Here is a 25,610-nt window from a genome sequence, read left to right on the forward strand (position 1 = left end):
GGGGGGCATGCTAATCCTGAGCGTTGTAGCAGTCATTAGTCCCAAATTGCCTTGCTTATAGATCCTACAGCGGTCATCAGTCTGAAAAGATTGCTTTATAGAGGATGCAAGCTTTCATTGCTGAAGCTCATTCACAACTGTACAGCAAGGTCTCTGTCATCATTGTCTTCTTTGTTGCCCATGCATCCTGCTTTAATACTTGGACAATGGCAGTGTTTCCGTTGAATGGAGATGAAGGCATTGCTTGCCGTGCAAAGATTGTACAAAAACCCTGCTTTTTTCTGTATGAATTCACTGGGAATGTGATGAGGTGAGCGTTTGTATTATTGTGTGTGCAGGTATTGGCATCAAAGTTGCACTGAAACCAGAATATCGGTTGACACCTCCGGTATGTGGAAAAAAAAAGTGTTTTTGTGAAGTTCATAAGTTGCTATCTATTTCTCTATTGATTTTGCATCTAATGGAACTGTAGCGAAAAGAGTGTGAATGTAGCCTGACATATCATATTTTGTTTTCTTTTGAACAGCCACAACTCTTGCCCTTAATGGATGAGATATCTCACAGCTCTTTTCAATTTGATTTTGATCTGGAAAGAAGGATATTGGAAGAAGCCAAAAAGGAGGGCCATGGCTTAACTGGGTCGATGAGGAGGGCATCATCCTCGAGTAGAGTTGGGGAAGGAACTGCTGCGGTAAATATCATTATGCTCTTCTGTTTTGGCATACTAACCAACAAGCATGTAGGAGCCACAGGCCAAACGTTTTAATGTAGTATATCAAACTTTTTTTAGAATATCTGCTTTCACTCTACATAGTACAAGTCAATCTTTTTAATGCATTGTGGCAAGGGTCATCAAACCCAAACCTACTTGTGTGATCAAGTTCATCTAACAAAAGGAGGCTTTTTCACACGTTCAATAGGCTTGTATATAGGGCATGTTTTTTAGGTTTGCATTGAGTAAAAGCAAGGCATTACTTACTTTGTTAGGTTCAAGATTCTGGGTTGATCAGAGAAAAGAATGCTTCACGTCATCATTGCCCTGGCCTGCCTCATCCTTACCATATGCTCAAAGACTTAGGATAAGAGCCTCCCCCTGTGAAATGAAGCCTGTTTCTCTGTGTTGACCTTTCTGATTATGAGTGCTTCTTGAAAAGGTTTGCAATCCAAGGTGTAGGCAACAGTTATGGATGCTCCATATACTGGCTAGAAAAGATCCTTTCAACTGTGAAATGGAAAATGATTACAAGCCCTCTACATAGAAATGGCTGAGATGAGGGGGGGTCCTATCCATGGTGTGAGGGAGACTACATAACAGGGAGGGGGAACTAGGCACAGTGGGGGCCTAAAACACCATATAGTCTTGTCATTTAAAGGCTCAGGCTGTGGGAAGGAGGGTTTACATAAATAGAGGGCAGCCATTAATGTTATAAGCCAGCTCACCATGGAGCATATTGGATTGAGACACTACCCTCTCATCAAACTCGCGGAGGATTCAAGGGTCAAGGCCTCAAGTGCCATCCAACGAGTTTGAAAGGTGGATGTATGGGGGATGGAGGTTTAGTCAGTATGCATGCGACTCCCAATAATGTGGCTGCTATGCCTATTCTGTGCATGTATGCTGGGGCTCCCCACTCTCTAGAGTTTTTTTTACCATGCTTTATTTAGATGCTTGATAAAAGGCATTGAATTGTTTGTTTGTTTGCATTATTAGGCCCCTTACATCACCTGCCCATCCTTTTTCTCAGAGTATCTGACATTGGGGTGGTGTTTCTGCTCATGGGCGGGCAATCAAGCCTGTCCATAGCTTGCCGGCTTGTCCACATTTTCTGGACTGCTTTGTAATGGACCGTAAATTATATTACATTAAAACTTGAAGTAAGTGTTGTTTGAAAACTCAACTTTGGTACATTGTGTTGTGGAGGCTGCGGTGGAAGATCCTGTTGTGACCAAGTATACTTCAATGGGTCTGAACAGAGAGGCAGTTGTGCTGGCAATTGCGACATATGGCGATATTCAGACCAAGGTATTTTTGTTGTTGTAGGAAATGCTGTGACTCTTAGAGGTGAGCACCCACTCGCTGGTTTTTGGAGTTATGAGCTTTACCTTTTCTGGCAACAGGTGGTGGATTTTGTGACATCCTATGATGTGTTGCGGGAAATGGGTTTTCAACCTGAAAAGATAGCGGGGGCGTTGGCAATGTTTGATAATGATAAGGAGCGTGCTTCAGCCCATCTTCTAGGCTGAAGCACAGTGCAGTTCTTCTGGCAACTGGGCTGGAGCTTGAATATAGACGTCTTTCTTTAGACATTAATTTAATCCAAACACAAATCATTACTCAAATATGGAACTTCTCAAACTAGAAATTTTCTTTTACAAGCAATATTGCTGTTTTGGTTTCACTTTTCAGTCCTTGATGGCTGCTTGCCTTAGAATCACACACCCAAAGAGCTCACCATAACCTCGAGTTTTAAGTTCTTAGCTTCTATAGTAAGCATGTGAAGTGGTTGGGTTGAAACGAGCTGTAGCTTTTGGACCTACACATATAATTTTTCTGTGGAATTACAAGACCACTAAGAAGGAACTTTAAAGCTTTTTTAAACTATACGTAAGTATTCATGAAAGAACTATAGTGTAGGCCCTCCCTCTCAAAGACAAACTGGTCATTTCTTTTTATGATGTTTCATGTGTCGTTGTGCTATCATACATTATAACATGCACTTCTTGTAATGAGTGGAATTCGGGTTTATATTATACTCTGAATATGGATCATTTGAGTGGGGGTGAGAGCTTGCATATTTCCTCACAAACAAACATAAAATGGGGAAACAAGCCCTTATATTTTTTTCATATATGGTATGTTTGATTATATTGTTTTCCCTTTAGAAGCTACCATGCATAGGAGAGAATGGAAAAGAAAGGTTTAGATGAAGGATTGAAGATTCAGAAGATGATGGAAATAAAAGAGGAAAGGAAAGGATTGGAGAGAGGAAAGGGAGAGGAAAAAAGATGTAGAAAGGCTAGAGGGAGGGATCTATGTAGACTTTCTAATAAGTTGGCAGAGATTATTTCTCATATAATTCAACCAATTGCAACCACCCCAAGATCTTCCAAGGTGAAATTGCCTTGGAAGAGGAAAGGGAGAGAAAAAAAGATGTAGAAAGGCTAGAGAGGGAGGTAAATATCTAGACTTTCTAATAAGTCGGCAGAGATTATTTCTCATATAATCAATCAACTGCAACCACCCCAAGATCTTCCAAGGTGAAATTGCCTTGCTTTTTGCAAGGAAGAAGGGATCTAGGGGTTCATGTGTCAAGGCATTCAAAGCCTAGGCTAGACTGGATGGGATATCATAGTTAAAGAAGGAAAAGAACCACTTATTTTTATCCATCTTTAAAGGAAAAAGCCTAAAAATGGTTATATGAATCCCCTCTCCCCTCCTTGGGGCAAGCTATGGTTGATGGAATAAAGAATGGCCATGGGGAGTGTTGGGAGATCAACAGAGGTGGGAGCCCTTTTTGGTAGATGGACCAACCCATGGCCCATTCCCTTCTGTCTCACAGTCAGAAGGGTGTGCATCTAAGAGTCCAGGAATGTGAGTGCCTCAGTAGAACTACAGAACTAGAGGAAGTGGTGGAAAGAGCAGTAGATAAAGAGAATTACCAGAATATAGGCTGAAACCCCAAGGATTCATGGTATGGCATGCATGGATGATGGACAAAAGAGGCCTAGAAAGAAAACTACGGTTGAAGAGAAAATAAAAAATAAGAAAAGTACTAGCTTGAGGCAAAAGTTGAAAGTACTAACAAAACAATCAGAAGGGATGAGCCATGGAAGAGAGTTTTGAAAGCAGAGGGAAGCCTAATAGAGAACTCGTGGAATAGTCAAGCAAAATGAGAACAAGAAATGGGTGAAAGGGAAGATCCGGGAGCCAAGGCAACACGTAAACTGTTCAAGAGCTGATTTGTGCATATCACCATGAAACATTTACTAAAGATTGTCTTGCACTTTTAGGTGTTTCTCCCTCAATATAATCCTAGGATATCAAGACCTAATTGGGCATATACAAGAGTATCCTACACCCTAATGTTTGATGATGTAGTTCCCCATAGCTCGGAGTCTGGTGCAATGGATATATGTTAGAAAGGAGTTTTATTAGACAAAGAAGCAGGAGCAATTATATTGCTTGAAGAAGCAGGAGTTACATTAGACTAAGGAGGAGTAAAATATATTGTTTGAAAGCATTAGAAAGAAATTAAGGTTGAGAGGGTTGCAAAAAGCTCCATTCAATTGTTGAAAAAGAAGCAGCAACTCCATTCAGAGTCACAATGATAGACAAAGATATTAGTGGAGCCAGTTGAAATGTCAACAAAGGTGGCAATAGAAATTCAGGATGAGAGACATCCATTGTGCTCTTCAAATAGAAGTAGAAGGGTCATATTCCACGTTGTTGGGAAGAAAATGGTCAATGAGCTACCAATGTAGTGCATGTTTGGGAACAAGATGCTTAACTATTCAAGTAGCAAGACAGTTTGAAAGCAAGCACAAGTCATTGATAACCATGAAAAGGTTAGAAACCAGAGGCAACATATGCGGGAGTATATATCAAAGACTTGGGAGGGTAAATTACTAACCTTGGATATCATACTAATGGGAGAGAGACTTGCTCCATGTCATGGTTGATGTGGAAAACTAGAAGCAGGTAGAGAAAGTTCTATTCCGATCCACATAGAGGAAAATAAATCTAAGACCAAGTAGTAAGAAGATTAAATCTAATAACATGAAAACATACAAAGCCAATAATAATCAAGGTTAGAGTTTTTTGGGGGGAATATCGAGATGTGTTAACTTGGGAACACCTAGATCTCAAAGAGGTAGGCCTTGTGGTATAGGTCAACATGTTTAGCCTCGTTGATGTAAGGGTGGTATTGGATACAATTGAGTACTTTCTTCACTTGTCCACATCATGTGTTAAAAGCATCTCACATTTACATAAATTAAAACTGAGCCATTTTTAAGGCTCAATTACAAGACTAGTGTTAGTCAAAATGTATTATATACATGACCATTTTTTTACATTGGTTGCCCAAGACTAAGTGTCTAGGGTCCCCATAGTCAAAACTACTGGTTAAATGGTTCCAACTCATAGATACATGATTTGGAGCTTGGATACCTAGCATTCCTTTTTTAGAAAAAAAAACACTTAGTGTAGGAGAACACAATAAAATGCAACTCCACTTACAAAATTAGCCATTGTAGTTAACATTCCCCCTTCCTAGCTTGAATTCCATCCTTGAAATTGAATAAGAGCTAACATTTAAGTAATAAATGCCATTGTAGTTAACATTCTCCCCTTCCTAGCTTGATTTCCATCCCTAAAATTGAATAAGAGAGAGAACACTTAAGTAATAAATGCAATGGGTCCTGTGAGTGAGGAGGTTATGGGGCTCTTGCTTGAGAGGATTGGTGGCCAAAAATGTCGCGAATATACCTTCAAATGTGATTAAGCGGTGCCCAACTATTGACTAGCTAAGTACCTTACTTTAGGCTATGACTTGGGGAAGAGTGGGCTCTTGATTCAAGTTTAATACCATGTAGTTGGGGGCTTGCATCCATGCGAGGAACTACCATCAAAAGAATGCAAATGAGTTTGAAGAATGTGATTAGATCTTAGATCGTAGGATCTGGCACAAGACTTGTTGATGAATCTTTTGGGGGTTGTGGAAGCATGGAAAGTTGAAGATTACACTAGGGTTCTTCACTAATTTTCCTCCAAATCCCATGTGTAAAGGTAGGACTAATGCACATGTACCTTGGTGCATGGCAATATTCCTTCAAATTCATGTCATCTTGGAAGTAGGGTTTGCTCCGGCGATGTAGTAGGCCATAATGTTCTTCCATTTTGACCTTAAATATGTTGTCAAAGCCTATGATAACCACCTCTAAGTTTTTTTGTTTTTGGATGGTGCTGCCTCCACTTAGGAAAGAAGAAAGTAATAGCCTTGGCGACCATTCTCACCTCAAGCACTTTTGAGCCGAGGTTCTGATCCATTGTAACTCTATTTCAAAATTGATGTGGGCCTCCTTTGTTAAGAGAATCATACCAGTTAAAATTGACACCTTTTGGAAGGTTCAATCTTGTCTTCCTCATTGACCAATGTGTCCTCATTTGACACTAGCATTTCTACATGCTCTCGTGAGGGTGGTTGTGTTGCTCATTTTTCCTCTTTAATTTGGCTCACTAAGGTGGGGATGATGGTGAATAGCTCCATCCCACACTCTATGGCCATATCATTTGTTTGAGGTGACTTTGCAAAGGACATGGCGTCCTCCTTTGTTGGAAGGTTAGCTATATTAATTTTTATAATTATAATATGATGTGCAATGGAAGAGGTTTGATGTGTGTGTATGTGTGTATATTCTCCCCTTTACTGTAATATTTGCAACTTTAACTTTTGTATGTGTGATAAAGGTATATGCCAAACCTAAGGGAACAATTGGCATTTTTGCAAAGATTATTGTTGACTCCATTAAAACATTAAGATTTTTTGGGCCATCCTTACGAAGAGGTGTTGCTTGTGCTTCCATCCTCTTAACCTTTGCTTCTAGCCTTGCATATAACATTTTAGTTACCCTAAAATCCTTGTTCTTGCATGCTACTGTTGTTGGTTTGCCTCTTCCTTTGCTTCATGCAGCCACATCTCTAGATTTGGCTCATTGCTTCCTCTAATTGGCCTTCCAACCTTTGGTTTTCCATAACTACATGCCTATGTCAACGTCTTCAGATCTAACTCTAAGGTTAGAGTGCCATTGTTGGTTCTAGCTTCTGAGAGGTGCTACTTCATAGCCTTTCATCCTTATATAGCCTTTGCCTTGGCTTTCACCACTTGTTGTTGCATTGGTGACATGAGTTATATAAGAGTGTGTTGTGTTGTGTCTAAGAGTGCAAATTCTTGGTAGTGTTTCCATCGTGTGGAACTTTAATGTATACCCTAGGTGGTTTCACCATAGTCCTTCTTTTGGTTAATGCCATATTAATTTCTAGAGAGATTCTCTCTTGCATGGTTTTAGTCTCCCTCTATGCTTTTCTCTTGAATCCGATTTCTCTCTTTTCTTTTCTATGTGAATTTGGGATAATAATCTTTAGTTAAAGAGCCATAATAGCACTGTAACTTACCCCTATTGATGTATCTGTCCATTTTAGTTCTATTCAAGGTTTTGATCCTCAACAAACCTTAAGGTATGATCTTAAATACTCTAAAAGGTCTTGATCTTATGTAATTTCAACTTGCATTTCCCATTTATCACACTATAAATAAGGATTGTATTGCCTCCATTTATATCCTCATCCTTCAATTTGCTGTAAAACCATTGCTTACGCCTAAAGTTTTTAATATTCATATCACAAATAACTCTTAGTCTCACTTTGTCCAACTTTTCAAGGGCTACTTATCTCTTGGTTAGATCATTTACCATCAGTCATTATTGAACTGCTAAGGACACCATTCCATTGGCATGATGGCTTCAAGCTTGGCAAAAAGAAACAACTCTACAAAAATGTAGGCAAGAGTGAAGACGCAATCACTATATAAAGGAATGTAAACCAGCCTGCTAAAACCTATGCTTGATAAGTGAACACATAATCACTATATAAAGGAATGTCATAGAAACTACCCTGCCAAAACCTGTACTTTTGATAACTTAACCCCATTTCACAGGTTAACTAGTTGCCCTCTCCTACACATCAAGGCAAGTAATAAGTGTCATGAAAAGGTATTGTAAGTTGTAAATCTTTATTAGGAAGGTAGCCATGTCCATGCTTACCTAGCTAATTAATGAATTTTTCTCACATGTGTAAATAAGTGTCATGAACAATCACTGTAAGTTGTAATCTTTATGAGGAAGCTAGCCATGTCTATGCTTACCTAGTTAATTAATGAGTTTTGGGTGCGTGTGTCTTCAAAAGGCCAAATATATATAAGTCAATTTCTCATAATGAAAGGATAGTATAGTATCCCCCTTTATTCTAATTAGTCTTCTCATTATTTACTTTCTCTTGTGTATGATGTGAGAGAGTTGAGGGTAGAGACTAGTGGATTCCTTATTCACGTGAAAATTGAAAAAAAAGATATGGGCAGGGGGTAAAAATTATCAGTTCCATGAATTTATTGAAGTGAATTGTGTCAATCTACTATTGTCAAATCTATTCATAAATTTTCACATCTATGAGAATCCACTCATGTTGTGAAAACCTATCATTTTCATGCCCATGAAAGCCTAAAGATCAAAACTTGGATTTAGGAGAATTGGTGCATTTGAGCGATTAGGGGGGCATGGTCAACATAAAAAAAAAACTATCTTTAACACATTCTCACATACATAAGAAGCAATTCTCTCACCCGTGTGAATATGTTATCTTCACATATTCTCACACTCGTGAGAATATATAATTTTTATGTACGTGAAAATCCTTGAGGAATCCTAAGTCTGATGAGGTTGGGCATTATGGTACTCATCAACTTGGATAAGCAAGTGAGTTGTCTCAATTCTCATTCATGCATGAGATTGAGAATAAGACCTTGTATTTCACACCATGAGTATCTCATTCTCACATCTATGAAAATCATTCCATGGAGTGTGTAGATTTTTGAACTTCAACTTGTGTGTTTTGAGTGTGATTCTATGTGTCAAGAAAATCATTGTATGCCTATTTCAAGATAAGGGAGAGGGATTTGTTATGATCTCACTCTCCACTACATTGCATATAAACGTGTAGGATATTCATATGAATGAGCCAAAGGTGCATACCTCAAAGGCTATAGTAGCCAGTGGACTAGAACAAGACATAGAGGTCCAAAATAAGAAAACATCATAGAGCACGTGAAAGAGGAATGCATGATCAATTGTCAAGGCTGGTTACATTGTGAGCATAGAATGAGATAGAGAGGTCCAAAAGAAGAAGACATCATAGAGCATGTGAAAGAGTAATGCATGATCAGTTTGTCAAGCCCAACGACATTGTGACCATGGATGAAAGTGGTTCGGATAAGAGCTCCAAAATCTACCTCCCTTGTAGAAACAATAAGAAATCTCTAGCCTAAACTAGCTCTTCACAAAGAAAAGAAGCCAATTGGCTATGAAATTCTTCCCAACCCTGTGTTGGAAAAGAAAGAAATGAAATAAGCCCAAGAGCTTGTGAGGAAGATGCATGCAAAACTAGAGTCAAGGATTAAAAGCCATACTCATTCTAAGTTTGGTTCCAAATTTTTTGATATGTTAATCCAAAAATTAGATATCCTTATATATCTATTTGACACATTGTTCATGAACTCTAAAGATTTCTTTAGTAGATATCCTTGTATCTCTATTTGACACAATGTTCATGAAGTCTAAAGATCTCGAAGACTGCTAGATATCCTTATATCTCTATATTTGACTTAATGTTCATGAAGTCTAAAGATTTGTTTGGCAAAGATCTCGAAAACTTCTAGCGCTTCATCATTCTTCTTCATTGGAAAGGAATGAGACAAGGCTTATTCTTAGGAAATCCATGAAGTCTAAAGATTTATTCGGCAAATATCTCGGCCCTAAAGCATCTGTTTGAAATGGAAATGCCCTACCTCTAAGTGTGATTTGAATATTTGATTTATGTATTCCAAAAGTAATCGATTTTTAAATGTTGTTCAAGATAATATATTACCTTAGCATTTTCCAAAACAAGTGTCGTTTTGGCCTTGCCTTCTTAAAGTTAAAAATGCAACTTCTCAATGTGGGTGTGCTAGACCCCATCCATCATACCCTCATTCCGTTTTGTCATTCTGTTTTGTCACACCAAAATGCATCCATGGCTATGGGGGTGAAGGGAGAGTTCTCTTTTTTTCCTAAATGGAGGCCTAGATGGAGGCAAGAAGATGACAATCTTCGTGGTGGTTGTCTCTAGCAAGAGGTGGTAGAGAAGAAACTCAAGCAAGGAGACCTACACTCAATCCTATCTAATAAGCAAGAAAACCATCAAGTTATACAAAGATCCAATAGAGCACAAGCAAGCAAGAGAGTACAGAAGAGGGAGAGCTCACAAGTATTCTATTACAAGGGAATGAATGTGTACTGCCTAATGTAAAAAATGACTTAATGTTGCAAGAGGTTGTAAAGAAGAAGCCACTCAAGCAAGGAAGCCTACACTCAATCCTATATCTAATAAGTAAGTAAAACATCAAGCTATGTAAAGATTCAATTTAATAGCAACAACACAAGCAAACAAACAGGCAACACAAGCAAACAAGCAAGGGAGTAGAGAAGAGGTAGACCTCACAAGTATTCTATTATATAAGAAAGGGAATGATTGTGTATTGCTTAATGTAAAAAATGACTTATATATAAGCAAAGATTCAATTTAATAGTAACAACACAAGCAAGCAAGGGAGTAGAGAAGAGGGAGAACTCACAAGTATTCTATTATAAGGGAATGAATGTGTATTGCTTAATGTCAAAAATGACTTATATATAAATGATTAGCTTTTACACTAGGCTGAATAAAACCTTTTCAATGTGTTGTGTCCTTAGAGAGCCCCTTGAAATTAGGCCTTTAGCCTGCACATTACAACCAAATGTACTTTGCTTGTTGTGAGTCCAAACTTTGTAAGAATGAGGGTGGGTTCCACATATACACACAAAGTTTGTTCACACACCATCGGAGCACGCTTGATTGCAATGTACGTGCCACGCGATGATTGGTTTTCAATGTGTCTTGGCCATAGAGAGCCCCCTCGAAATCAGATCTTTGGCCTGCATAATGCAAGCAAATGAGCTTTGATGGTGGCGATGACCAAACTTTGCAAGAGTAAGGGTGAAATCCACATACACACACTTACAAAGTTTGGTCACCATCAGAGCACATTTGGATGTAATATGCATGTCAGATGCCTGGTTTTCAATATGCCATGGCCTTAGAGAGCACTCTCGAAATTGGGCCTTTGGCTCACACATTGCAATGAAATGTGCTCCGATGGGGTGGTGACTAAATTTTGCAAGAATGAGGGTGGAATCCACATATACATAAAGTTGGTCACCATTGGAGCACATTTGGTTGTAATGTGTGTGCCAAACACCTAGTTTTCAATTTGTCGTGGCCTTAGGGCCCCCCCTCCCCCCTCTCCCCTCAAAATTGGGCCTTTGGCTGTACATTGCAACCAAACTTTGTAAGAGTGAGGGTGGGATCCACATGTACACACTTGAAAATTTTGGTAACTATCATAGCACATTTGGTTGTAATGTGCGTGCCAGATGCCTAGTTTTCAATGTGTTATAGCCTTAGAGAGCCTCCTCGAAATTGAGTCTTTAGGCTGCACATAACAACAAAATGAGCTCCAATGGGTGACTAAACTTTGCAAGAGTGAGGATGGGGTCCATATATACACACTTGCAAAGTTTGGTCACCATCACAGCACATTTAATTGCAATGTGTGTACCAAATGCTTGGTTTTCAATGTGTCATGGCCTTAGATAGCCCCCTCTAAATTGGGCCTTTGGCTTGCAAATTACAATAAAATCAGCTCTGATGGTGACCAAACCTTGTAGACTTTTAAACTTTGGTCTCACCATCGGAGCACATCTAGCTGTAATGTGAATACCAAACACGCTTGGTTTCCACTATTGCGTAGTTTTGGAGAGCTCCCTCAAAATTGGGCCTTTTGCTTGCACATCACAACCAAATATGCTCCAATGGGTGACCAAACCTTGCAAGAGTGAGGGTGGGGTCCACATATGCACACTTGGAAAGTTTGGTTACCATTGGAGCTCATTTGGTCACTAAAAAAATAGGGACCAAAAGATACAATAATCAAATAGAGAAGAAAAATTACAATGAGAAAAAGTGAGACACCTATAATAGAATAACTCGCAATGATATTAAACTAATCATCATCAGCACCCTCTCTAGCTCTCAAAACATTTAATATGCTCTCATGCTCATCTACATGAAGCCATTAGAGAGGTCGAGCACTACTTTTGGGGCTCTGAACTCGATCACATTGAAGCTTGATTGTAGTTATAAGATGAGAGAAGATGTAGACCTCACGATCAACCTCATATTGCTAGAATTGAATGTATCTCCCATGTCTATAATCCTGTTGAAAATTGTAGCCTACCATGACCATGCTATGTGCATCAAATTGAATCCCATAACCATCCATGGCATCTTTGTTGAGAGTGCTCTTTAGCATTGAGCATCTCAACAAATAATAGTCCACTTGCTCCTCATTGCCATTGGGAGCAATGACATCAAAGACATCATTCATGGTCAATAAATCTGTAAGTAAACATGGTTCCCACATCATGTGTTATACATGAAAAGATGCAGGGGGGAAGAGAGCTTAAGCTCTTGCAAGCACACACACTCACAAAACCCTAATAGAGAACACACAAGGTGAGAGGCTGAAAATCTTCTTCTTCTTCACTCAACACTCAACACACCATATACAAGATAAGAGTACACACCATATGAAAGGTACTCAACCAAATACATACAAGGGTTCTCTATAGTGTGGACCCAACTAAATGAGCTCGCGCTATAACTATGCTAGTCTCTAGAATGGCTGTCACACAGCCTGTCATCCCACTGGCCGCATATCACCCATGATCTCACCAACCATGCCAGTGGTGTAAGTGTGGGGCCTATCCCCCAGGCGGGTCATCAGTGTCCACTGCCTCACTAGATGAGCTCGATATCTCAACACTCCCCCTCGAGCTCAACTCCATCTCATGTACACCAACAAGTGAAGCCTTGAATCTGCGGAGCTTCTCTGTACCTAATGCTTTGGTGAAGATGTTAGCTACCTGATCCTCTGTGCTGACATAAACAAGGTCAAGATCTCCTGCCAAGACCTTCTCTCTGACGAAATGGTAGTGGACCTCTATATGCTTCGTACGAGCATGGAAGACTAGGTTCCTGGCCAACTGTATACTGCTAATGTTGTCACAGTAAATGACAACTTGTCTATCCACTGATAGACCCAAATCTGCAAGTAGCTTTCTCAACCAAGCTACCTCACATGCTGCCATAGCAGCTCCTCTGTACTCAGCCTCTGTAGTACTGGATACAGCAACCGTAGGCTGCTTCTTGCTGCTCCAAGTCACAGCAGCACTCCCCAAAGAAAACATGAATTCACTAGTAGATCTCCTATCTGAGATACTACCAGCCCAATCAGCATCTGTGTACCCATGTACACATATCTCTGTCCTAGTCTCATAGAATAGTCTACAATTCAAAGTAGACCTCACATACCTCAGTATGTGTCTCAATGCATCCAAATGCGGTTTTCGTGGAACCTGCATAAACTGACTCACCAACCCAACAGCATAGCTCAAATCTGGTCTGGTGATCGTCATGTATATCAAGCTTCCTACTATGCGCCTATACATAGTAGGATCCTCCAAAATCTCTCCTGAATCTGCACTCAACTTGCCATTCTGATCTAATGGCACTGAGATAGGCTTACAGCCTGTCATACCATACTTGGACAACATGTCCAAGCCATACTCTCTGCAGTAATCCAATATCATGTGGTGACCTAATCACCTCAATGCCCAAGAAATATCTGAGCTCCCCCAGATCCTTCATCTCAAACCTCTGTCTAAGCAAGATCTTTACATTAAAGATCTCTACATCATGGTCCCCAGTAATGATCAAGTCATCTACATAGATGACAACAAGTACAACCCCTCTATCACCCTGTCTCACATACAACGAGAAATCTGCATTAGCTACATGAAAGCCAATAGTGACAAAATATTCAGAAATCTTGTCAGACCATGCTCTTGGTGCCTGTTTTAAGCCATACAAGGCTTTCTTCAACCTGCAAACATGCTCAGGGTGACCCACATCCTCATAACCAGGTGGCTGCAACATATACACCTTCTGTTACGTGGAAATACATGCTTTGTTTGCTTCCCAAACTGGCATGCTTCACATATTCTCTGCATACCTTCCACTTTAAATTTTGGCAGCCCTGTCACAATTCCTTTAGTCTGCATAGACTTCAATCTTTGCACATTCACATGTCCAATCTTTTTATGCCAAATGTCTGTGTCTGCAACAATTCCTGAACCATTTGCAAACATCGCAGCACTCACTTCAGGTATGTTTACATTCAACGTAAACATTCTGCCCACTCTGTTGCCTTTTGCAACCAACTTGCACTTGTCTTTAAAATCTTCAACATAACAACCATTAGGGTTAAACCGAACCTACAAACCCTGCTCAATCATCTGGCCAACTGAAACCAGATTCTTTGTTATGTTCGGTACATGAAGTACATCTGCAAGGTACTTCACTTTGCCATCCTGCATAGACAATGGCACATCTCCAACATGGGCAATTGAATGAGCTGTGTCATCCCCTGTTTCCACAAAACCTGGTCTTTCTGGGTTTTTCATCTCCTTGAACCACTACTTGTCATGTGGTTTTTCATCTCCTTGAACCACTCCCCATGACTTGTCATGTGGTTCGAAGCACCTGAATCAACATACCATACATCATCTTTTTGTGCTGCTTCAACATTTTCAGACATGGCATTCATGACATGCTGCATAACAAACAACCTTTCATTATCCTCATTGTTTCTGCTCGAGGATGCATAGTTGTTTTGCTGCAATTTCCCATTTTGCATGTCGGCCTGCTTCTTATAACACTCTGCTTGCACATGTCCAGGCTTACCACAATAAAAGCATCCATGTGCATCGTTATACTGCCTTTGCCAATTTCCACGGCCTCTTTGACTCCCCCTGCCTCTGAATTGGCCTCTTCCACCTCCGTGTTGTTGTTGTTGTTGTGAATTTTGGGACTGTTGTTGTTGCTGGGACTATTGTTGCTGCTGGCCATAATTCTGATTACCTGTTCGGCCACCTCCTTGACCACGTCCACGGCCTCCTCTACCTCGTCCTCTTCCTGAACTTGTGTAGAAGGCCTGTTGCTTTGAACTGTTTTTGTTTTGTGAAGACTGTTGGTCTTCACCCAAGCTCTTCTCTTCTATAATATGCATAGACACCAAATCTGTAAAATTGGGAATGTTTTTCCGAGTCTGAATAGACGTCTTGAACGCCTTGTATTGTGGCCCGAGACCACGTAGACAGACTTCCACTTTATCATCATCATCTACTGACACACCAATAGATGCAAGGGATTCCACAATACCCTTTATCTTGAATGCATAGTCATTCACAGACATGCTCTTTTTCTCCACAGTATGAAGTTCATTCTTCAACTGTATCTTACGTGCCTTGGTATTTGTTTCATAGAGCTTTACCAAGGTGTCCCACGCCTCCTTGGGGGACTTGGCATCCTGAATGTGCCCAATCATGGTGTCCTGTATACTAATGGAAAGCCAATACATGACTTTCCTGGCTCCTTGGTTCTAGTCTTTAAACTCTTTCACATCTGCAGTAGTCGGATTTATATCCGGTATCTCTGGTGCTTCTTCATGCTCACCTTCCATGTAGTCCCAATAGCCCTTTCCCATCAGGAAATTCGTCAACCTGAACCTCCAAGCATGGAAGTTATTCTTATCAAGCTTCTAAGCCACAATCTGGGTTATGCCATCATTTGACATCTTGTCAGACACAATTTTACCAGAAACAGCACTCTGGTTTGTCCTGCACAAATTGCTGTATTTTTTGTAGCGGTACTGCAGTACACTCAAATGTCACAAAACCAGTGACCTCAATGTGTATACATACACCCCAATGGCAACTGTTGACCTCCTTGTAGCACCCACAGTGTCTGCACAGCCAGTCTGTCTTCCTGCAGTTCTTAAAACAGAGTTCTGCAGAGAATTGATGACTTACCTGTAGTGCTCGAAATCGCCTGCTTTTTGAAAAACGAAGGTCCAGACGCGCCCGAAACACGTTTTCGTCCTAGAAAAATACGTCCGATAGGACAAAATAGTTTCCCTTTAGCTTAACTCCCGCGAAGAAAGCTCCTCAATCAGAGATCGTTGCCGGTACCTCCCGTAGAGCTCCCGACAAGGGTGTAGTCACCAACACAAATAGGGAAGAGTAGTTGAAGCTCTTACCCTCGTATCGCTTCCTGTGGTTCTCTTGCTTGGAGCTCAGCCCTTAGCATGAACTAGGCTCTGATACCATGAAAAGATGCAGGGGGAAAGAGAGCTTGAGCTCTTGCAAGCACACACACACTCACAAAACCCTAATAGAGAACACACAAGGTGAGAGGCTGAAAATCTTCTTCTTCTTCACTCAACACTCAACACACCATATACAAGATAAGAGTACACACCATATGAAAGGTACTCAACCAAATACATACAAGGGTTCTCTATAGTGTGAACCCAACTAAATGAACTGGCGCTATAACTATGCCAGTCTCTAGAATGGCTGTCACACAGCCTGTCATCCCATTGGCCGCATATCACCCATGATCTCACCAACCATGCCAGTGGTGTAAGTGTGGGGCCTATCCCCCCAGGCGGGTCATCAGTGTCCACCGCCTCACTAGATGAGCTCGATATCTCAACAATACAACATGAAGTATTGGATGCACAGGTGTTATAACTTGCTTGTCCAAGGATCTGCCCATGCGAACATGACATACTCACCCTAGTTACTCTTAAAGAGGCATGCAAACTGTCATGTGAAGATAGTATAGTTACTCTACGAGAAGTGCTCTGAAAGTTCTTGGAACTATCAGATAGTCTAATACCACCGAGCAATGTTGCCATCCACACACCAGAAAAATCTCGTGACCATCCTCACATCATGTGAAAGGTAAGAAGAGGTCATGCTACCACACTCAATTCCCCTATACACCACTCCACCACCTACTCTGTATCTCTAAACCTCTTTGCATTATGCCGAAGCTAATGACATCGTAAAGCGTGCTTCACACATGCACCAGGCACCAGCACTGTCATGCTTCCCCTTCCCATGCCTAGTCTCGAAAAAGCTCCAAATGACATATTTGCCAGTCTTAGAGTGCCACTTGTAAAGCCAATAGAACTTCCTCGAAGACTTGAAATGACCACCATCACATCCATCAAACTTGAACTCAAAGACTTGAACTAACCACCACATCCATTAGACAAATCCACTGCTCATGCCATGTGACTCCATGGTCCATCATAAATGCATCGTGAAGGGAGAAACAATGCTATGCAAAATGTGCATCATGCAAGTGATCAATGCATCACTAATGTTAAAATGATATTCCCAGATAATGATATGAGCATTGGGGATGATGGCAACTCCATCCAAGTGTATCTTTGCGTGATGATAGTTGATATGCATCAAAATAGCCACCTAAAGTGAAATACAATTTTATCTTAATACAATGGTCAAAAGTGATCTATTACATCATAAAGCAATCGAAGATATTATACTTGCTGTGAAAAGTAGTACTCAAACTGTATCTCTTGGCAAGGCGAGAATGTGTAGTTCTCGGCAAAGTCCACCACTGAGATAATCACACCAATGGGAAAGTGAGAACACATGAAACGAGAAGTCCTACCACTTGGCACAATGGGTGTGTCGTATATAGGGGTAGATGTAGTCTTTAAAAGATGTAGTGAACAATAGTAATGGAGTATGTTTTTCCACAAGTTGCAACCTCTTGGATTGCCCCCACCATTGAGCTGGCAGACTACATACTCATATTGCCACCAATGCACTACTGTGATGTCATTGACATCTCCCTCAAGCATAGGTAGTGCTGCCAAACCCCCACATGCACCACACGCTCCCTCGACACATGAAAGGTGATGGTATAAGGCATCTGGCTTGCATGGACACAAAAGAGAGCGTATCAAATCATGCGAGCTACTAGGCCTCCTATTGTTCCCACTAAGGTAACAAAAAACATCATAGTAGAGTTAAAATTCCACATGGTATCGAGAAAACATGTGTCATGCTAACGGGAGTAGCGCACAAACCATGGCTTGCATCGCTGAAAAGATCTTTGGTCAATCTTGAGGTGAGGGTGTGCCTCCACAAACTGAGTATAAAACTCAGTTTGACTCTCCTCAATTTGACTCACCTCAAGAAAGCAAGCCTCATGAACACACCCTTTTGAGACTCTTTTGTAATGCTTTCTTGAACACTAGTGAAGCTCTACAATTGTCTTCCCAAAATTTCTCTAACAGTGCCTTGGTGCTATCATTAATCAAACGATTACACCTAGGAGCACGACCACTAAAAGCCCACAATACGCCAGTATCATCCGCATCTAGACTTTTCCTTCTCAAGGAACAATCTCTAAAAGTGTGTAATGCTATGCAAAGAATACGAGAGGTAGCTCTCATCTTGCCTGCCATGTAGGTTCTACATATGGCCCCTATAATATGATAAGCGGCCAATGCATCCAAAGTTTTCCTCTTCTTGATGGATGCATATAAGCAACAAATAATATTGGGGACCTCGACACCTGCCCTCCTCTCTCAACAACGCTCACCAATCCTAGCAATAATCCTACACTTGGCTAGGTCCATAAGGAATGTGAACACAATAGATTGTGACAAGGGAGTGAGATCCTGAAAAAAGTTACGAGAGTGATCTTGGACATACGACAACATATGCTAGCTTGCCTATGATGTCTCTTGCATCCACACTCTCACTAGAAGAAGGAGAAGGAAAGGGAGGCTCACATTCTTCATCGAAACCAAGGGCAGGAAATCGTAGGGAGGAGAGGTGAAGGAGGTTCATGTGGAGGAGGTGAGGGTGGTGGTGGCCCACCAACATTAGAGGTTGCCTATTGGCATGCTCTCCACTCTCTTTTTTCCTCGTGAGCTATCCTCTTTCTCTCAGATTCTTGAGCCTCACGAGTGAGGTTTTTTCTATTTTTATCAGATTTATTACTCCTACGACTTTGTAAGCCCATTCTCTCTAAAATGCTATGAAGACTAGACACCAAGCTATTATTGAATGAAATGAGCATATAAGTGTTTGCATTTGTAGAAAACAACTTATCGTGCATTGTATTGGATATTCTAATTCATAAGATAAGATTTTCCTTATTCAATTGGATGAGTATGGATTGATATACATTTTTTAATTAAATATACATGATTGATATATATATTTTAAATTAAATACACATGATATCTTTGATTAGATTTTTAAAATGGAAAGGAATTTGATAGTGTATATTTTTTTTAAAAAATATTTTAAAATAATAAAACTAAAAAATAATAAATTTTTAAAAAGAAAAGAAGATATAAAATATATTTCTTTTAACTATAAAATAATATATTATTTAATTTACATATGTTATTTATTTTTAAAAAAAGTGTACCTTTAAATTATATGTATATATTATAATTTAAGAAATAGCTAAAATTTTAAAATAATAAAAAAATATAGGTGAAATAATATATTTTTAATTCATGTTTATTTTATTTAAACTTTTTAAGATATAAGAGTATTTTACCTACATATGCATGGATTATCTATAAATTAATATATATATTTTACATACATGTGAAACTATGAATGGATGCACCCATGCATGGGCTCATGATCACATGTAAACTTGAGTTGATGAGGTGGCAAGGTGGATTATTGACGTGGCAAGATAATGTGATATATCCATATGGTGGATGTTTTGATGACATAGTCTAATGATGGGGCAATTAGAGTGAGGTAGCAACTCTCCCTCCTTGATTATATGTTAATGCATGTGACATGGCATCTAATGATGTGGCATGCCATGTCATTAATAATGAGGTGGAATAATAAAGTGGCACATTGAGCTGAAATGTATGTCATGTATAGGTGACATGTTAGACACGTGGACACATGTATGGCCAACTTAGGGGTCTCCACCTAGGCTTGATACATTACCTAACCTAGGTTACCAAGCCTAGTTAGGCCTAGATTTAGGCTTGGAAGGGAATAAAACACTCAAGTAGAGCTATTTTCATATAAAATGGATAAAAATGGACCTTTTCTTACTCAAACTCAAGCAAATTTTTTTCATAGATTCACCATGATTAGCACTATTTTTCACATAAAATTATTAAATAATTTTTAATAATTAATTTACTAATTATGTTCAACTGATCTAAGACTTTGAAGTAAATTTCCAATAGAGATCTTGAAAAGTCTAACCGTTAAAAATGAAATTTGACCATATGGTCACATTGTCCTCATAATTACCTATCCTTAAGTTATTTAAACAAGAAAAAATAAATACTTTTTGTTATAAAGATGTGATGTATAACAAAAAACTACTCATTTTATATACCTTCAAAATATATAATAACTAATTTAAAATAAAAAATACATATAAAAAATACTCAATAAATCAAGTTAAGAACATCGTTACATACCTTTCTTGCTTGCAAAGTGGGAATTGAATTGGAGTTAAAACAAGGAAGTTATTAACATTTTATCTACTTATATTCAAGATTGGGACATGCAATATACACTATTATGGGGACACATGAAGTTTGGCATTTAAAATTTTTTAATTTTCGGGCGAACTAGATGTTTAAGTGTATGACTAACAGTGTGATGTTTTATTAGAAAAGCTCAATGTCAAATTCCTTTTCGGGCGAACTAGATGTTTAAGTGTATGACTAACAGTGTGATGTTTTATTAGAAAAGCTCAATGTCAAATTCCTTTGCCAAGTGGGTGAGAAAATGGCCTTTTTTGCTACAAAAAATCTAAAAGGTGAACTAAAGTGAGGACCCTTAGTAACCACCCCATGATGTCGTGCTTTTTTTGTTGGACCATAGCTTTGTGTTCTACTCAATCTATTCCTTGAGTTTGTTTCCTTGTCTCTCTGAGTTAATAATTTCTGTTTTTCACTTTAAGTTTGCGATCTACTTATAGGGTACCTTGTATAATTCTAGTTTGAGCACCAGTTTGTTGGTTCCTTTACTACAATAATTGAGCTTCTTCTTTGAGTTCTACTCCTTTGTGGATTGTTTGTGCAGTCAACTTTTGAGGAGGATCTCTGGCTTCTTATTTCTAGTTTTGTTCCAAGATAATGTTTTTTGAGTGTTGGATCAATGTGCCTTTTCCACATTCAATTGCTTTATTCTTTGCTTCATCTTTCTTTAAGGGTCAACTTCTTGTGTGTATCTTGTACCTTTCCCTTTCTTGCTTAAGCTTGCAATAAGTCCACGTGGATCACACACTTAAAGTTAAGAAGTGATTGGTAGTTGAGAGTGATCATGCGATTGAGGAGTTAGAAGACCATGATGAAATTGGGCATTTTTGCAATTGAAAATTGAGAGATGGATCAACCAGTCACCATATGTCTCTTTTTTCTTTTGGTATGTGCAAGGATTTTGTGCATGGGTCACAACAATTTATTGTGTCTAATGCGTGTACCTTGTAATGTAGTGCCCTATTTATGCATAATGAAAATATGGTGTAAGAAACTTAGTGAGGGTCTATCGGTTGTCTAGGTGAGTGAGGGTCTCTTGCTTTAGCTTGGGTGTTCAAAGCAAAAGACATTATTGTTGATGGTGAAGAAACTTACAATAAGATCTTTGCTTCTTATGGAAGTCCTTCTTTGTGAATTTGTGGTCTTAACATGTCCGTGACACACATTAGCAGCCAGAAACAGAATGTTTAGCGCTGTCGTGAATGATTTATTACCTTTTTTGAGTGAAAGTTTCCTAGAAAGAAGCAGTCGATAATGTTAACCTCACCATGTCAAGTTATGTTTTAAGTGTTTTGTTACCTTTTTTGAGTGAAAGAAGCAGTCGATAATGTTAACCTCACCATGTCAAGTTATGTTTTAAGTGATTTGTTACCTTTTTTAGGTGAAAGTTTTGTACAAAGGAGAAGTCTGTAAGGTTAATCTCACCATGTCATGTCGATTTGTTAACTATACATTTATGTGGGAGGAATTCTCACTAGAATTGGCCTATGGAATAACATTAGAAAATGGACCTTCTCACTTTGGACGAGGTCAGGTTTAGTCCCAAGGGGACTTGTGGGCTTTTCAGATAGAGGGTCAATTATGGTGCAAGTTTGGCCAAGTTTTCTTTTTAGAATCCAATTAGATGACATTCCCTTGTAGTAAAAGCAACACCTTTGGGACCCATAATTGTCGGGTGGTTATCTTCTTTGGTTGGAGAGTTATAATTCGAGTCTCTTTTCCTAAAGCACATTTTCTATTGTCCTTAGATATCTTGTCTTTCTCTATATCTTTTTCATAAAATATTCTCTTTATTCTATCATGACATTTTTAATCTTTATTTATCCTCTAAATTTGGCCCTAATCTTCTAATCTTTATTTTATGACCTTAGCCTATCACTAAAGTGTATTTGAATTATGCACATTATTACACATAGGTCTTTCTCCTTCACAATATACCAAAGAGAAAATCATGGATTTACACTAAGCTTACTAAGGACAAACTAGTTTCACATGAGTCTTATTTCATCATTTCTTTTAGAAAAATTAGGGTATGGATTTACACATCTCACGGCGGTAGATAGTATGCATCTAGTGTCCTTAATTTATGAGGTGAGTAGAACTTTCTCTCTTTAAACTCTAGGATGATTATTGATCCAATCTACACCAAGAAAATCAATTATCTGAGTTTCTTAAAAAAAATCCCTTATACTAGCTTAACCAATTTGAATCCTAATTTATTATTAAATCTTTTTGTGTATATGCACTAGGGTTTTTTTTGTCTCTACAATATTAGCTTCTAGGCTCTCTCCTAACTCTAGGGTTTTGAATCCCAATTCATTATTAAATCTATATGTGTATATGCACTAGGGTTTTTCTCACTCTACAGTGTCTGCTTCTAGGCTATCTCTCCTAACTATAAGGTAAATCTATATGTGTATGTGCACTAGGGTTTTTCTCACTCTACAATGTTTTCTTCTAGGCTATCTCTCCTAACTATAAGGTCAAGTCAATTATCCTAACCTAATCCCTTAGATTAATCTAAAAAGATATAAATTTATATGGTCAATAATCAATTATTCTTTAGTAATCCTAAGGTTCACATGTTAAAGGATAGTCTATTTATTTTCTAGTTCTTAGGATAAGGTGTAGAACCTTCGCTTATAAAATCAAATAAATACTCAAACTCAATCTTCCTCAATTTAATATATGATTCTTTGAGAGTAAAAGAGCAATATAGGCGAATTACTCTTACATTCTTAATAGAAACTTACCCTTAGGTGAAAATAGACCTTTCTAGGGTAATTATTAAATAATTAATAAGAAAAATAATAATTTTTGAATATGGGAGCTGATGATATCTTTTTGGCAAATCTTGGGGATTGGAGAAGGGACAATTTGTGAAGTATAGAAGTTGCACAAGTCCCTAGAAGTCCGCAAGTTTTCTTGGTGCTTTTAATGTGCTGCAATGGTCTTACACAAGTCCCTAAACTCCACAAGTTTTTCTTGATGCTTTTAATGTGCTGCAATGGTCTTGCACAAGTGCAATTGAAGTACCCAAAGTATAATACTATGGTTTGACTAGGTAAAAGTAATGTGCAGGTGTTGAAATCTATGCAAGTACACTCTCCTCTCCCTACATAAAAATTCATGGATTTCTCAAGGGCTAGGGGGTCTTTATATACTTGAAAAAATAATTGTTTGGCCACCCCATAAGCTCCCTAGTTAACTCAAGGTTGGTAGCTCACAATATCCATGAAACTAAACCTTAATCTTCATGCAACCTCTCATTTTTCATGCATCCAACCACTCCACATGCATCTAACTTTTACATCCAGTTAACTTCCTCATTTAAGCATGGCTAGAATTTTCTATTTGTCCCCATGATTATCTCCTTATATTGTATTTATTTTACACCCTAAAATTTAGATGTAAGGTCTGAATGGCCAAGATAAGACCACAAAAAGACATTGTGCACCATTCTCAACAAGATGCATCATTGTGTATCTCCTTATATTATATTTATTTTACATCCTAAAATTGACATAAGGTGTAAATGGCCAAGCTAAGAGCACAAAAAGACATTGTGCACCATTCTCATTAAGATGGTAGATACATCTAGAAGTTATTGGAAGCATAAGTTACAATCTATTCTTTATGGGTTTCATGCCTACAAGTGGTTGTCAACATTACATCTTTCCAACTTGCAATATGACTTGACGTTGTCATTACTAATGGAAAATGGTTCCAAGCCTAAAGGCTATCGATATCTTGTTTGCCTCCATCTAGTAGTCAAGGAAAGATGTACCTTCACCCCCATCACCCGTGGAAGCATTATGGTTTGACAACCGAGCAAGGGTACAATGGATGGGCTAGCATGCCCACATCAAGAAGTTTCATTTGTGGCACCATGTCAAGCACTAGATTGTTTCAAACATTAGTTGTTGACCTCAAGTTGGGTTGCCTCAAGCTGGCCATTATGTCTAAGCAGCCCCACATAGCAATCAAGACATGCATGCCTCTTTTGTAGCACCACCATAAGGGGCATGGAACCCATAGGGTAAATAACAAAACAGTCAAACATGCACGTGTAAGTGGGAACACCGCCTCCTAAAGGAACCCATCATGGAAGCTTCTACACCATGGAACCAAGTTCCACTTCCTTTCTATTCAAACGAGGAACAAAAGGAAAGGAAAAGATCCAATTAACAAGGACTATTTCTAACCCAAGTATTTCATAAGGGCAATCCCATGTGTCCTCAATTATGCAGCCTCAGGTAGGAATAGGACAACCCAACTCCATGAGGTGTGAAGAAACATAAAACCCAGAGACAGAGAGTTTTACCTTACGTTCGACCACCACAATGTAAATATGCATGCAAAGACATGCTAAGTATATTTTTTAAAATGAGAAGAAGAGTTGCCATGAATATAGCACCCAAAGGTCCATATTTGTCCAAGACAATGCCAATCCACATCTCAAGGATGATGACCATAAGTGTTCGACTTTTCACATGGAGGAACATACGGGCACACCTTCAACCCTCATAACCGTGCACAATACTTTCATTACTCACGAGGGATTTTCACTTTATAAGAATATATTATATATACATAGGCACCCATAATAGGTGGCACCCATAATAGGTAACACCTGCACCAAGCCTCATCATTGATAGTTATCTAGGTATGTTTCTAGATTGATGGGAGAAATCTTGGACCATGGCATGACCCATTGCCTATATCCCCTTCAAATTTGTAGGAACCTCGAAATATCTTCAATGAATATAGCTCCTTGTGATCCCCATTTACCTTTTCCTTGACTATCTTCACCATCACAACATAAATTTACCACCAAGATGTAACAAGCAACAATGAAGTAGCCCAATCTCTCTACTACCACCATGAGTCTCCATTGAGTTTGGACACATAAATTTGCAAATCAAGCACGGGCCCTCTTTCCTTGTACGGCCCCAAACAACTCACAATCCTAGAGATGAGGCCTTGCATCAAGCATTTATACGGTCACATTACACCACATCTAGCCTCAACATGCTTCCTAACTCAAAGACCAATGAAACTCTTTCTCCAATAGGCCCCAAAGACATGGATTATTTTCTTTAGTCGACTACATCTTTTACCATCCACACCTCTCCAAAATTAGTATCATCTTCACCACGTGAGCTTTGGGGACATAAGGATCCATTCACCATTAAGAAACACTTTACCATCTTAAAT

General features: G+C 39.0%; 1 protein-coding gene across 1 annotated transcript in view; it reads left to right on the forward strand.

The window, feature by feature from the left end:
• LOC147610069 (uncharacterized) overlaps positions 1–2,614 on the forward strand; it is a 45,088-nt gene extending 42,474 nt beyond the window's left edge. Inside the window, exons 3-6 of the mRNA XM_086786941.1 lie at positions 339–388; positions 527–691; positions 1,922–2,023; positions 2,119–2,614. Coding sequence (XP_086643067.1) covers positions 339–388; positions 527–691; positions 1,922–2,023; positions 2,119–2,244 — 443 coding nt within the window. The 3' untranslated portion in view covers positions 2,245–2,614. The remainder of the gene's footprint in view (positions 1–338; positions 389–526; positions 692–1,921; positions 2,024–2,118) is intronic.
• The last annotated feature ends 22,996 nt before the right edge of the window (positions 2,615–25,610 follow it).

This window comes from Cibotium barometz, chromosome 50 (assembly GCF_041138505.1).
Source record: "Cibotium barometz isolate CiBa-2024 chromosome 50, ASM4113850v1, whole genome shotgun sequence".
In the NCBI taxonomy this organism is placed as follows: Eukaryota; Viridiplantae; Streptophyta; class Polypodiopsida; order Cyatheales; family Cibotiaceae; genus Cibotium; species Cibotium barometz.